The sequence below is a fragment of the Sardina pilchardus genome, chromosome 1 (assembly GCF_963854185.1).
Source record: "Sardina pilchardus chromosome 1, fSarPil1.1, whole genome shotgun sequence".
Lineage (NCBI taxonomy): Eukaryota > Metazoa > Chordata > Actinopteri > Clupeiformes > Clupeidae > Sardina > Sardina pilchardus.
Window position 1 is genome coordinate 42,122,508 of NC_084994.1, and position 15,105 is coordinate 42,137,612.

The 15,105-nt window shown below is 44.5% G+C and overlaps 1 protein-coding gene across 1 annotated transcript in view; it reads right to left on the bottom strand.

The window, feature by feature from the left end:
• The window catches only part of nomo (nodal modulator), a 39,337-nt gene that overhangs the window by 23,939 nt on the left and 293 nt on the right, over nucleotides 1–15,105 (bottom strand). The window contains exons 2-16 of the mRNA XM_062535156.1: nucleotides 14,009–14,267; nucleotides 12,209–12,357; nucleotides 10,864–11,019; nucleotides 10,450–10,535; nucleotides 9,582–9,727; nucleotides 7,076–7,223; nucleotides 6,498–6,665; nucleotides 5,937–6,100; nucleotides 5,454–5,580; nucleotides 5,201–5,298; nucleotides 4,636–4,819; nucleotides 4,187–4,317; nucleotides 2,373–2,528; nucleotides 1,893–1,971; nucleotides 773–979 (exon numbers count right to left, since the gene is read on the bottom strand). Coding sequence (XP_062391140.1) covers nucleotides 773–979; nucleotides 1,893–1,971; nucleotides 2,373–2,528; nucleotides 4,187–4,317; nucleotides 4,636–4,819; nucleotides 5,201–5,298; nucleotides 5,454–5,580; nucleotides 5,937–6,100; nucleotides 6,498–6,665; nucleotides 7,076–7,223; nucleotides 9,582–9,727; nucleotides 10,450–10,535; nucleotides 10,864–11,019; nucleotides 12,209–12,357; nucleotides 14,009–14,267 — 2,258 coding nt within the window. The remainder of the gene's footprint in view (nucleotides 1–772; nucleotides 980–1,892; nucleotides 1,972–2,372; nucleotides 2,529–4,186; nucleotides 4,318–4,635; nucleotides 4,820–5,200; nucleotides 5,299–5,453; nucleotides 5,581–5,936; nucleotides 6,101–6,497; nucleotides 6,666–7,075; nucleotides 7,224–9,581; nucleotides 9,728–10,449; nucleotides 10,536–10,863; nucleotides 11,020–12,208; nucleotides 12,358–14,008; nucleotides 14,268–15,105) is intronic.

A 15,105-nucleotide genomic window follows, 5' to 3' on the forward strand; every position in this document is an offset into this window, starting at 1 on the left:
TGTTTTATTACTAAAAGAGTTCACATCACATGTTAAAAGTCATAAATATCATCAGCACAACATAAAATATCTCTGGTAGTCCTAATACTGAAAGAGAAACAATAAAATACAATAGTACAGGCAGCTTTTGAAATCCGAGTCCAGGCAAGTACTCCCTCCTTATTTTAAGGAGAGTATGGAGACCGTTAACAAAACACATCACCATCAGTGTCCTCATCACAGGCACTAAAGGTGGTCACAGTAAATGGTTAGCTGAGTGGTTACACAAAGAAAAACCTGTAAAAAAATGAACAGTCCCAAACTGTAGTGGTCATTTCAAGAAGTATCACATTTTTTTGTAGGAAAGCACTTCCGACGATTTTTTTTTTGTGGCGTCTCCTTTAAACAGTACCAAATTCCAGAGGTCCTTCTTAGAAGGAAAAAAGAAACACCCCAAACCACCAAGAAACAAGAGAATTGCATATCTATCCCTATAAAACAAGTTTGCTAAGATCACAATGTTTGTTCAATGTTTGTAAATCACTATCCGAGCATGATCGACTCAGAGATGATAGACACCATTAAAAAAAAGTCTCAGTGGTAACTATAAAGGGTTATAATGCTCCCAAAACCCTCATAACAAACAATACAAAAGAATACAAAACAAAATAATACCCTGGAGAACGTTTCATAACTGCTTTTCTATTTAGTCTGTTAGATTTCGTTTTCCTTTTTTAAAAGGAAAGTTTTGTTCATCGGGCTGTTGTTGACCGTCTGACCCGAAGCTTTAGACCTGGGTTGCCGAGTCGGGCGCCGGTCGGACCAGGAACACGGCGGAGTCCTCTCGGCTGGGCGTGCTGTGGTGAGGGCTGCGCTCGTGGCTCCTGGGCGAGATTGAGGAGTGCGAGGATGAGGAGCGGCCGGCAGAGGAGCGGGCTGCTGACGTCCTCTTCTGGGCCTGGCACAGCTTCTGGATCAGGAACCGCTTGTCCCGGCCCTCCTGAATACACAAAAAATAAATTCATTAAAATATATATATATATATATATATATATATATATTTACAGTATATATATCACATACATATATATATACATATATATATATATATATGATTATGATCATTGTTGTCATAATACACATAATCAAAATTGATAAGCAATGGAGAGACATGCACAGATGGGTGATAACAACCAAAGGAAAAGAAACCGGTGTAAAACAAAGAAAGTAATGTCTACTATTCATGTCATGAAGGACTTGGGTTTGGTTTGCCAGTAGATTAATGTGAGCATTTTATTAGATGGCGAAATGTGGCCAACTAACCTGCCGTCACACCAAACCCAAGTCCTTCTTCATGATTTACCTTGCAAATGTTTATCATTTGTCTGACATTTGAATTAGCCAAATGTACATATCTCGTGACAATGCACAGGGCATATGCTTCAATGAGGCCGGAGCAGATTTCTATTAGTGTGAAAGGTGCTGGAAAGCCCAAACTCAGTTTAGACGTCTTCACAAATGCATGTGATATTTTAGACAGCCACATTGCATGCAAGGAAGGAAGACTAAACCATTTAACATTTAAAACGGGGGGTACCTAAATTAGTCTAAAACCATAGTCATGCTCCTACCTGCGACAACATTACATAGAGCAATATTGGGCATTCCAGACGTGCGTTGCCAATGTTATACTCCATTCTCTGTGAGCGCAGCTTCAACATTAGTTTGATGCTGTCGTTTTAAGCTATATTGTGTTGCTTTTAAATAACTTTTCTATTTCTGTTATGGCAACTGTTACAGCTATGAGTCAAAAACCATGCAGAGTAAAGCCCAGCCTGCTTCAGTGAGGTGTGCAGTCAGTGATGCAACTAAAAGATGGCACTGCTTACAGCCTAAAAGCACAACCCTCTTACCATGGCAAGCTGTTCCCTGAGCTGGTTGATGACCTTCTTATGAGCTCCAGCTAAGGCAATGACATAGAACATGGCCAGGCTGCAGAGAAACAGAGACACGGTCATGTGGGAGCACAGCCGGAGAAATCAGAGACACTTTCTGACACACGAGAGCAGAGCTGCATGCTCTTTCACGAGAGAAAACTAACAACTTCATTTGTTATACTAAAATGATGCAGTATACCTTATGCTTTATATAAATTATGCTACATTTGCAACAACAACAAAAAAAGCAGAATCTATCCGATGGCAAAGCTTCCCTAAAACATTCAGTCCTAAAGTTTTTCGGATTAAAAATGTACCAAATTCTGTGAAAATGTTTTGCTAGCCAGATTGTGTAATTTCAGTAATTCTATATAAGTATTCAACAGTAAGCATAGATGGGATGGGTAAATCAGGTAAAAGAAGAAAAAAAAAAAACAGCCGACAACCGACACTCACCATGTGACGACAAAGAGGGAGACGGCGAAGGGCTCGGAGGCCAGTGCGTAAAGGAATGTCTTCAGGCCCATGGGAAGTTTCTCCACCGTCTTCGGCACCACTTCCCAGGATGTGGTGTGGTTGATAAACGGGCCGCAGGCCTGGGAACTTCTGATCCTGAAAGGGAGGTGGTGAACAGGAGATAAGACTATCAAATATAACATTCACTCCATACTCACGAGCTTTTAGGAGATAAGATAAAACGTTGCATAATGTTGTGGAAATCAAATTATTCCATCTATCTTAAAAAGGGCACACAACAGAACACACAAAAGACAAATATTTGGATATCTATTCCACCCGCGAGCCAGTTCTTTGGCCAGCCCTGAGACCCAGACCAGAGGTTTCGCACAACATTACTTTATTCAGCGATATTACGATTCATGCTGCAGTGGAAAGTTACTGTGGGGAGGCCAAGATCTACTATAGCACAGCTCTGCCAGAGAGGATTGAGTGGAGCTCTGGTTAGATCTCTGGTTCTGCTATCTGTATATCAAGAACATAATACCTAGCTCACGTTCCACAACTCATAGGGAGTGAGTTTTCACCTTGATAAGAGTAATTGGGAATATACAGCAACTGAATCCTGGTGTTGAGAGTAGTGAATCACAGTCACCTTATCGCACATCAGTGGAATGTTTCAAAACAGGAAAACACACTCTTTAATTTCAAAAATACGTGTACATCACCCAATAAGGTTTTATCTAAAACCATTGAAACATTAAACTTTGCATTTTATGGTAGTAGTAATTACTGTGAACTCCCCCTGTTTAGGTTCACACAGTATGACTGTGCTTAGACTAGAACCTGTTTTACAAGTGATAATCATATTACTTTATACTTAAGTCAATGTGTGTGTGTGTGTGTGTGTGTGTGTGTGTGTGTGTGTGTGTGTGTGTGTGTGTGACAAATATTTAGTTTGCTTTGATCTGACAGATAAGTACGGTTTCCACAATTGGCCGCTGGCCTAATTTAGCTCTGCTGTTAGCGATATCTTGCGGTTTCCCCTTTCTCTGGACTTCCCTTTGTCTCCATGCACCTGCACTCAGAGATAAAACAGCTCTGGACTATTTATGATATTCTGTCTCTAAAAAACTCTGGATAATTGTTTTTTGTTTTTGTTCAGACAATGATCTTCAACGATGTTGATCAGACAATGATTCATCATTGAATTGAATGATGCTTGATGAATAAATCTGTAGATAATAGTTGTTTTTTTCCTCACAGCAAAATGACTGATTACCAGTTTAATGAATACTGGTAAATGAGGCCATTTCAAACAGGCCAGCCTTTACTCATTATCTTCGACTGGAACATATATGCTCGGAAGGGGGATGCATACATAATTTTGTTGCATGCTATTGACTAGATAGGAATCGCTGGATCTAACAACCACCAGATGTAAAATGGAGTGCTTACACTATGTGGTTAAAAATGGTTGGTCTCTACAGCATGCTTCTCTACAGCATGAGGCACTGGTTAAAATGGAGGAGCACCACATCACACCACACCAAACCACACCCATTAGTTCTCCTTAATGACCACAGAGTCACTAGTGTATTTTAGATTACATTATATTAGATTGGATTCAACTTTACTGTCACAGTGCAGAGAACAATGCAACTGTAATCTTACTGTAACCGTAACTTGTTTATACAGTATAATTACTGTACGGGATGGTGGGGCACTGGATTCTTTCTCTTTTTTTTCTGCTCAGAGTGTTGCCAAGTAAGGCTGAGTGGCCTGCTCAAGTCAGGTGGCGGTGGTGGACTTACTGCGCGATGCTGACCAACACGGGGACGCAGGCCAGGGCCAGGCCAATCAGCAGCACCACCAGGAAGAAGAAGTTGGAGCTGGAGGCTCGGAACGGACGCGTGGAGGGGCGGCAGTTGTTGATCAGGCTCACCTGCAAAACACACACACACACACACACACACACACACACACAGACACAGACACAGACACAGACACAGACACAGACACAGACACAGACACACAGACACACAGACACACAGACACACAGACACACAGACACACAGACACACAGACACACACACACACACAGACACACAGACACACAGACACACACCCATGTATGAGCATCAGAGGTGTCTTGCAAAAACACTGAACTCAACATCTGGAATAACACAACAAACAATACTTCACACGCAAATGTATAATGATCTCGTTATACAGGCTTAGTACGGTTGCTGTTGCTGACTACCTTCTTGATGTAGAAGACGATGAAGTACTTGAGGGTGCTGATGGCGGGCAGCAGGGGGCAGTAGAAGGTGCCGATCCAGCAGATGGTCTGTCCGTAGACGATCTCCAGCACGTTCTGGGGGATGGCAAACTCCTGCTGGCCCCACCACTTGGCCAGGCCACAGTGACAGTACTTAGAGATGATCCTGAAAACAGCCAAAGCAGCGCGCGCGCGCACACGCACACACACACACACACACACACACACACACACACACACACACACGGTAGAGGTCAATTTTCCCAAACACACAGTTTATTCCTTTTCTCACTACATTCCTTTTCTAAAACTTTTCCAAGAACTACGGTACAAGATAAAAATGAGTCCAGCTAATCTCTTTCACACAGGATCTCTTCCTGCTGGTACAAGATGTTACAGGAACGGGCTCAGTAGCTTCAAAAAGTAATATTATAAATTGTGACTGTAAACTGTAAACATGTGTATTTCTTCCCTGACTCGATTGGTGGCCACTTTGGTGTCTAATTTATGCGATTAGTTAAAACGATCTTCACAACCCAAGACTTACTTTCTAGGGAATTCCACGAACACAGTGGCTGCTCCGATGATGAGGAAGTCAAAGATCATGAGCTTGTACATTTCCTGTCCAACATGTGTCTCCCAACACTGACAACCAGAGGAATCAACAATCAGGTCAAGTGTATATACTATCCACATGGATGTTTTCTTTATTAATGTATGTAAAGCAAAAGATGTAAGGTTAATTTATCAATATTTTGGCATATTCAAAATAATGGGTTAGTTGCAGCCCTAGGACTTACGGGGTAGCCTTCGTAGTTGTAGCCGCAAGAGACACACACATGTTCTTTGCCTATATTACAGCTAGTGATCTGAACCCAGAGGGAGAAGAGCAGCACCCCGATACTGGCCAGCCGCATGAACACACACCTGAGGACACACAAGAGGTGCACGTGAGACTTCCAAAATGTTGTGGGGGCATTAGATTCCTACACTGCAGGTACAGTACATTTACATTTATCCATTTAGCAGACATTTTTCATCCGAAGTAACTTACACATGTCAATTCAACTACATTTTGTCTCAGGCAAAGCTTGGGGTTAAGGGCCTTGCTCAAGGGCACAACGGTGGAAGCCGGGAATTGAACCCACAACTTTTCAGGCCACTGCATGCTAGCCCAGCTCCTTCACCACTACACTACCACCATCTAGCTAGCCTTGCCCGCTAGGTACAACCACAACAACGACTCCTGTAATCACGGTTAATCGCAGTGTTCTCCTGCACACCTCATGAGGGTGAAGCGGATCTCGAAGGCAGGGGAGTAGTCCTCAAACTGGATGATGAGGCTGAAAACCAGCGGCGTCATGAAGTTGGCCATGGTGATGACGATGGAGGGCAGGTACTCGTAGATCAGGTCCACCATGAAGTTCACCTCCTTTTGACTGTTTTTCTAGTGAAACACACACACACACACACACACACACACACACACACACACACACAAACACACACACACACACTCAGAAATCTGCTGCAGTAGAGACATTGATTGGTCATAACTCATGATGCACTAGATGATGAAAAAAGGTGGGCTACTCCAACATGATTGAACAAATACATGAGTGAACACATGCCAATCATACCAGACAAAGAAGGTACAATTGTGTGTGTGCATGTGCATTTGCGTGTGTCTGTGCCTGTTAACATGTGTGTGTGTGTGTGTGTGTGTGTGTGTGTGTATATATATATATGTATGAGTGTTTTACCTGGGCCTCCTGGGAGAACGTGGTGGCTCTGTCTGTCCGTGTGTGTGTGTGTGTGTGTGTGTGTGTGTGTGTGTGTGTTACCTGGGCCTCCTGGGAGAACATGGTGGCTTTGTAGATGCAGTAGAAGCAGCCGGCCAGCACGGCGATCACAAAGATGTTCAGCACCACACGCAGTGCATAGATGCGGCACTTGTCCTTGCGCGTGCGGTCAGCGATCTTCTGCTTGATGCGCTCCTCCTCCAGGTCAGTCTGCAGGGTCACCATTGGGTCATCGTGTTAGTCACAGGCCACCGACACAATCTTTTAGTGCGGTAGAAATGCTCTAATTCCATTGACCGGACTAAAGAATGGAGAATATTCTCCAAATGTAGGAACTTCAAGTATGTTTAGAGGTGTGGGTTAGATTTTGCGTTTTGTTTCTCTCTAAATAACACAATGTGTGTATGTCTGTGTGTTTGTGAGGAAGTTTTGGTGTTTTGCTTTTGGTGTATGTGTATGTGTGTGTGTGTGTGTGCGTGTGTGTGGGAGAGGTAGAGCATGCAGAAAAAAACAGAAGAGTCAAATGCCTCTAGGCTGGGTGAACCCTGCCTGAACTTCCGGGGAATTTGAATTTCGCCCGGCACCTCAGGGTGGAAAAGCAGACTAAAAAGCCTCCCCACCTTGAGTTCGTACAGCAAACTGCTCCTCTTCAGTCTGGCAGCATTCTCATTGGTGATGCAGAAATCCCAGCCGGCAAAGATCTTGTTGCAGAAGCTTTGGAAGCGATCCTCATCCTGGATGAGATTCTGCTTGAAGCCTGCCGCAGATCTGAAGAGAGAGAGAGAGAGAGAGAGAGAGAGAGAGAGAAAGAGAGGAGAGAGACACACAGAGACAGAAAGAAAGAGAAAGACAGAAAACGAGAGAGGAGAGACAGACAGACAGACAGACATAGAGACAGAGAAAGAAAGAGAAAGAGAGAGGAGAGACAGATAGACAGACATAGAGACAGAGAAAGAGAGAGACAGCCAGACAGACAGACAGGCAGAGAGGAAGAGAGAAAGAGATGGTTAATGTTTATGTTGTGTAAATATAAAATGACCTTTATAGAGACCATACTGTACTGTATGTGAAAAAGTGATGCCTTTGTGGTGCTCTAGTCAAACATCCTGTAAACACGTAGGCGTCACTTGTGGTTGTGACGCTGACACTAAAGACGCTGCCAGTCTCTTAAAAGAGGAACTCCAGTTTTATTCAAAGTGCGCTTATGACTGTCTTTTTAAAAAAAGCAAGCCAAGCTCTCGGCTCTCATCATAGTTCACAATGCATTCCCAAAAACATGTTCGCTAAAGTCATGTCAGGTAAAACTGAAAGTCTAGCTGCTCAGCAGATTTGATCTTGGATCTTTGACCTTTGACCTGGACACATTATTCAAAAACCCTACTTGTGGGAGTTTGGCTGTCGTGCCCGATAAATGTGTTACTAGAATTGATGCTTCAGTGTCTTGTCTCAGAGCGTGGTAATCAACTGACCCACGTCTGTGGTGCAGCCACACCAAACAAGTCATGTTGCAACAACGTGGGCAGGCAGACATTTCCTGGTCACTTACCGACAATTTCACAACGACATTTGTCCTGATGCGTCAAAACAAAACGAAAGAAAGAATGCATTATCTCATATTCACGCAATATTATTGAGGCACTCGAGTATGAATCATAAAAAGCCTTTATAAAATACTGGCTACAGGCATGATACGTGTTTAGTTATCATCAGGGCATGCCAGACGCACACAGGTGTGCACATTCACCAGGTAGAGAGAGGTGAGTTTGGTCAAATGACATGTAGGCATGTACTAGCCAGTATTCAGCTTGTTTGTTCACTGTATGTTGTTACTCATGCTACTAGCCGACCCCCTTGAGGACATCATGTCCATCAGGGTACAAAAGAACGACGGGTCCATGAGAGCGCTGGGAAGAGAAGGAACGTTTTCTTTTCCATGTCCGGGAAGGAAACCAGGCCATCACAGGCAAATAACAAACGGTCGGAAAAGAACGCTCCGGAAGACTTCTGTGCTGGGAGCCTCTCTCCGATAAAAGGGACGGTAACGCTGGCTGCCAACTAGGCCACAGGGTTCCAGCAGTAGGCCAATGACGCGCAAGGAGGAAGAGGCCGTCGACTTCGGCTATAAAGTTCCTGGAAACGCTATCAGATGCCCAAGGCGAAGGGGACACCAGAGAGATATCTCTCCGATCTACGAGAAGCCAAGTACACAGGCCGCTCCCAGTGACTGCTGGGGAAGCAGGGCCTCTGGATGAACATCCGTCTGACAGTAAACGGGCTGTAACGTCCTGTATCCTTCCTCTGTGATAATTTCGATATTTATCAATGTCTGACTCCATTACTCGGGTTCCGGCTCCAATGAGACATGGAATCATAAACGACAACACTACGGACTTACCCAGAGCTCAAATGTTCAGTGATTTTATGTTTCAGTGATTTTGTCTCCTCAATTCCTTCTTGTTTACATAAAGAAACTGCCTTCCCAGAAATACACCAGTAACTGTGTCTCAGTGTCTCTTTCAAGGGACACGTAAATGTCAAGAATGTCTCATTTGAGACGTGTGTCTAGACTAGGGCTGTGCAATAAATCTAATCAATTGATTCATCGTGATTATGATTTTCAACAATTATCAAAACAACATTATCGAAATATAATTCAATAATAGGAGGAAGAAAGGAAGGGAAAGAAAACTATGAGAGTTTAACATTCATCCTAAAAAAAACGTAACACATTTTGCAGGAGGGATCTTTAAAGGACAACTCGATTACAGCAAAAAGCCCTGTTGTTCGCTTATTGTCACTTCCAATACTGTAATTCGGTTTGTTTGGTCACACTGCGAATAAAGATGTCTCTGTGACAAACTGCAATATTCACCACCTTCTCCATCACTGCTCATGTTAAACCTACAACTAACACTCCACAAGATCTAGCTCATCATCACAACATCACAAGGCATCCACAGCCATAGAAAACATCGGCAATCTCACACAGCCAGGGCCTAATGTTTCTAACTGTGCCACCCCGTGTCCTTTACACCGCAGCAGAGCCGTGCATTGGCTTGAGGCTGATCGCCAGTCCCTCTCGTCAGCGAAAATGAATGAACCAATGAAACAGCGCTTGCTCTGTACCTTTTCACGATCCAGACGAGGCTGAGCAGGAGGTAGGCCACGGTGACCAGCAGGTAGGCCAGGGGCAGGTTGTACGAGTGCGTGGGGAAATGGATACCGCCCACTTGGTAGTGGCCATAGAAGAGGTAGGTCCGTTCCAGGAAGCCCTGTGGTCGCCAAGGAGATGAACAACATGAGCGGCCCCTTTGTTTAATTCGGTCAACAACACAGGCACGGGCAGAGCTAATGCATATTTTAAACCTAGCGCAGCTACTTTGAACTGCGTTGTCATCTATGCTGCCCGTTCAGTTCTGGGAAGCTATTGCAAGCAGTCAATCATGTACACCTTAACACCTTGAAACTTAACAACATTTTGCAATGGTGAAAAAATTATAATACATTATTATGAAATACAGAATTTTTAGATAAGTGATTTTTTCTTGCCACACACTGCTCCATTAGAAATATCACAATAGTTCCCTCCACAATATAATATTATTTCATATTTTGAGAGTGTAAGGGGTTGAGTGTGTGAGTGTGTTGGTGCAGTGTGGTGTGGTGTGTGAAGAGCGAGTTTGTGTTAAGTTGTATTGGTGTTTGTTGAAGAGCGTGTTTGTGTTGAGATGAGTTTTGGTGTCGGTTGAAGAACGTGTTTGTTTAGAGTTGTGGTGTTGGTTGAAGAACGTGTTTGTATAGAGTTGTGCTTGTGTCGGTTGAAGAGTATGTGTTGTGTGTGTTAGCATAAAACGTGTCTGTGTAGAGTTGTGTTGGCTGAGGAGAGTGGCGGTGTAGAACGGTCTTGGTGTTGTGCGGTGTATGTAGATTAGAACGTGTTTGTGTAAAGCTGTGTGTGTATAGAACTGTGTTGGTGTGGAGAAAAGCTGCTCACCGTCCCGGAGAGCAAGTCTGTGATGTACTGGTGGAAAACTACCAAGCCCAGCCGGGATTTGCCTTCGTACTTGCTGCACTCACTCCCTGCAATTTCACATGGCCACACACACACAGTTATTAGCGCCAACACACACTAGCATACTACAAGACTGCACCACATCTTAAGGTCTTCATGCTCAAATGTCACTGGCGTACTCGGTGTCAGACACATACACAAAACCACATCTTGATGAACTGGAGTCATATTCTTATTTTTAGACCAGCAGATATTTTTGTCATTTTTAAAGGACTTTTTTTTTTTTTTAAAGTCAAACAGATCATGAATTCATTAGCTTAGTGTCAAAAGTACTGTGTGACTAAGATCATGGGAATCATGGGAAAACAAAACTGCCATTACAAACAGAATACGTACCGATACTGTCATGAAATGAAACGTTCCCTGAGGCCCTGGGCGCCACAACGATGGGCAAGATGACGAAGCCGAACATGAGTAGGAACATGACGAAGTTGAGCAGCACCAAGAAGCGCAGGAAGGAGAAGTACGACAGGATGCCTGTACCAAACATGCCTGGGGGGGGGGACTGATGTTAGCTGATAAGGCTACTTGATAAAGCACTTTCTCTCTTTTGATTTTTTTTGTTGCTATTTTTGAAATACATTTTACTAATGCACAAGGGGAGAATGAGAAGGAGAGGGAGAGAGAGAGAGAGAGAGAGAGAGAAAGAGAAAGAAAAACAGAAGGAGAAGTATGACAGGATGCCTGTACCAAACATGTCGGGGGGGGGGGGGGGGGGGGGGAGACTGATGTTAGCTGATAAAGTCTAACAGCTTGTTGCTATTTTTACAATGCATTTTACTAAAGCACAAGAAGAGAGAGTGAGAGCGAGGGGGAGAGAGAAAGAGACAGAGAGAGAGAGAGAGAGAGAGATGCAAAATAAACATGCAAAAGAAAAACAGAGCCTTGACAGAACAGTCTATCCAGCCTATCATCGTTAGAAACACTGACTGCAGCATTAATGCATTTCAAACTGCTGCCTTTAAAACACACCAAGCCACAAACACTTACTCTGCCACTGTCAACCCCATAAAGGGAGGGGCTTCACTACTTTATTCAAGTGTTAGAAATAGTTCTCATGCTCATGCTCAACTCCATAGAATAAATTGACTCCTGGGTGCTAAATCCTCATCAAACTGAGTATTGCACCTAAGGAATAGGACAGAGATCCAAATCCACTTTTTTCACTTTCTAAATCACCACCAATTCATTATTTAGAGTGTTTGGAGGATTTCCGATAATATCTACATACTAACTAACTATTAGATGTCCCTGATGTCACTGAAACAACCCCAAATGTCAATAGGTGCCTCTCATGCAGCGTTTATACGTCCTCCCTCGCTCCTCGGGCCTCGATCCTCACTGATCTACATAAAGAATGATGGGGCGGCAACAATGGGATAGTCTATCCCTTCTTCTATCTTTCTTTATGTAGATCAGCGAGGATCGAGGCCCGAGGAGCGCGGAAGGACGTATAAACCATAGAGGTATAAACGCTGCATGAGAGGCACCCATTGAATGCAAGAATCCAGAATGCTGATCCCTAGGAGACTGACTCCTAACGCTGGCCTCGCTTGTCAATCTGTGGCCAGTCGTGTTGAGGCACGCCTGAACAGTCACGCGGGCCGGATTAGCGTGCGTGGTGTTCGGTGGTGGTGGTGGTGGTGAGAGGGCGGGCGTGGTCGTCGGGCCTGTGGCGTACCTTCGATCATGTGGATGTCTCCGCGCCACAGCTCCAGGCTGCGGAGCCAGTCCATGCTGTCGTCTCGTAGGCGCCGCAGCGAGCGCCGCATGCTCCGCCGCCATTGGCTCCAGCCGTGCAGACGCCGGTCCTGCTCGCGACGCAGGTCTCTGTCACACACACACACACACACACACACGTTAACGCAACAGTTCTACACACACAGACAAAATCACACGCTAACACACACAACGGTTAGATACACACACCAGGCAGTTCGCCACATGCCTATACAAACTGCTCCCTATGCTGCTCGCTCACTCGCACACACGCACGCACGCAGGCATGCACGCACGCACGCACAAGTTAGACACCCACACCAACACGCAGCAGTTAGACACCCACACAGACAAAAGGAGCAATCAAACACAAACACAAATAAACAGAGGAAGTAAATATCTTTCTCTTTGTCTCACAGAGACAGACAGACAGACAGACAGACAGACAGACAGACACAGACAGACACAGACACACACCCACACCAACACGCAGCAGTTAGACACCCACACCGACAAAAGGAGCAATCAAACACAAACACAAATAAACAGAGGAAGTAAATATCTTTCTCTTTGTCTCACAGACAGACACAGACACAAAAAATGAATCATGCGTGAACAGACCATGAAGCACATACACACTCACACTCTCTTTCTCTCATATACAAACACAGCACCGCACCCAGCACCTATGCTCCAATGCACACAGACTGTGGCCGTGGCCGGGGGCCGGGGGTGTAGGAAAATGAAGCCATACTGACAAATGCAAACTACTAGGTGAGATGCAAGAACAAGCTGCAACGCCGAGCATGAGGGAATTGTTTCTGTCCCCGCGACTGTTACTTAGGGCGATGAAATTCACCGTTAACAATCACCAGGCGAACTCTCCCACTAAATGAATCATAATGGTGCAGGTGGCTCATGAAGCTGACGCTATTGTGCCGCTCCAGTCCACGCGCACAGCTGTGTGCAGTTCTGTGTCACTGAACAAACCGATCACCCACAGACAGGCTGCTTGCTTGCAGCATACAAGAACCCTCAAGAGCAATTTGTGGTTAGTCACTCTGTATTTCAGTCAGTCAAAGGGCCTTCCTGTGAAAGCAGGCTACGCGGTTCTTCCTGGTATAGGTTTCCAAATAACACTGTTCTTCTTCTGCCATCAAAGGTCTCCGAGATGCGGTCTGCCATTCTGGTGTAAACGGCTGATGAAATCTGATCTCAAAAGCCTATCAAATCCCACCCCTCTCTTCTTCGCTTCCAATCCCACCCATCTCTTCCTCGCTTCCAATCCTGTTGATTGGCTAAAATTGTTTATGGATTGACAACGACAACGACAACAATGACACATTGCATGTATAGCTCTTTGTCAAGGCACCAAAAGCACTTTACAGTGAAGGGGGAACCCCACAAACCACAACCAATGTGTAGCAGCCACCTGGGTGAGTGCTGAGTTTGACAAGAGGTGCATTGGGATTAGAGTCACAGACTGCACATTTAACTTTTACCTTTCTTGAATTTCCCCTTGGGGATCAATAAAGTATCTATCTATCTATCTATCTATCTATCTATCCATCTTTATATTTATCTTTCTATCTTTCTATCTATCTATCTTTCTATCTTTCTATCTATCTATCTATCTATCTAACTCTATGATACTGACAGCTGTGGGACACTCACTGGACCAAACTCTTCTCCATGAGGTGTATAGGGATTATAATGACAGACTGCACCTTTAACTCTACGATACTGGCAGCGGGATACTCACCGGTCCAGTCGTTTGTCCTCCATGCTCTTCGGCTGCTCTCGGACCGGCCTTTGCAGACCGGCCTTCTGCTTGCTCTCCGCTCGGCTGACCGTCCATCGGTTGGTCAGGGACCCAAACCGCTCGCGCAAGCTGCTGTTCCTCCTCTTGGTGCTGCCCGCCGCATTGGAGGGCTTCCGGCGGTAGAGCAGGGACTGGTAGCTGGGAAGCTGGTCCAGCAAAGGGTTGCTCGCTGGACCTCTGCCCCGATCGGGCAGGAACACTGGTGGTGGAAAAAGAGGAAGAATCAAGTGTCAGTGAACTAGCTGAGCATCATGAAATTGCAGATTGTGTCTGATAGTGTGATGTTGACTCAAGACAGAAAGTCCCACTGCTGACTCGATTTGTTCAATTTGAAATAGGTTGAAGAGAGAACTCATTGTTACAGGTCATTTGCACAATCTGTGAGAGAGCAGCCTTGTACGAGCCCTCCTCTGTTCCTTAGCCTGTGTTTTTGTTCTGTGTGAAGGAATGTCCTGCCATTCTGTCATTAGGGATGGCAGTTTTGGGAAATAAATAGGCCGAGTAGATTCACTACAATAACGTACACTGAGGCGTTGTATTCTAATTATACTGTCTGTGTACATCGCCATACTGAGTAAGAACAGTTCTCAGTAATACATTTACTGAGGAGCTCAGTCGGCACTCAAAACAAACACGGTGTACAGTGAGTCAGGCCACGGCTGATGAAACAATGTTGGCAGACATTGACGTTTCAATTGTTGCTTAACTGAATAATAATAATAATAATATGTGAGTCAAACCAAAGCAGGTAAAGTTATGACTTTAGGGCTTGCTAATGTTCGTTAACCAATCGGCCACCCAAATATTATTTCAACACATCCTGTTAAAGCCTAAAAACCAAGATTAGTCACTGAACTGGGCCTGGAGCTCAACGTTAAATGACAACAACATCAACGCTAACTTTTAACGTACACTTTACCCGCTTTGTTTTTCAACAGACAACGAATTCAATTCAATACGAACTTCGGATGTAACGTGAAATACGATTCACTTCAACAGAGCATATTATATGCAGGCTAGTTAGGCTAAGCACAGAC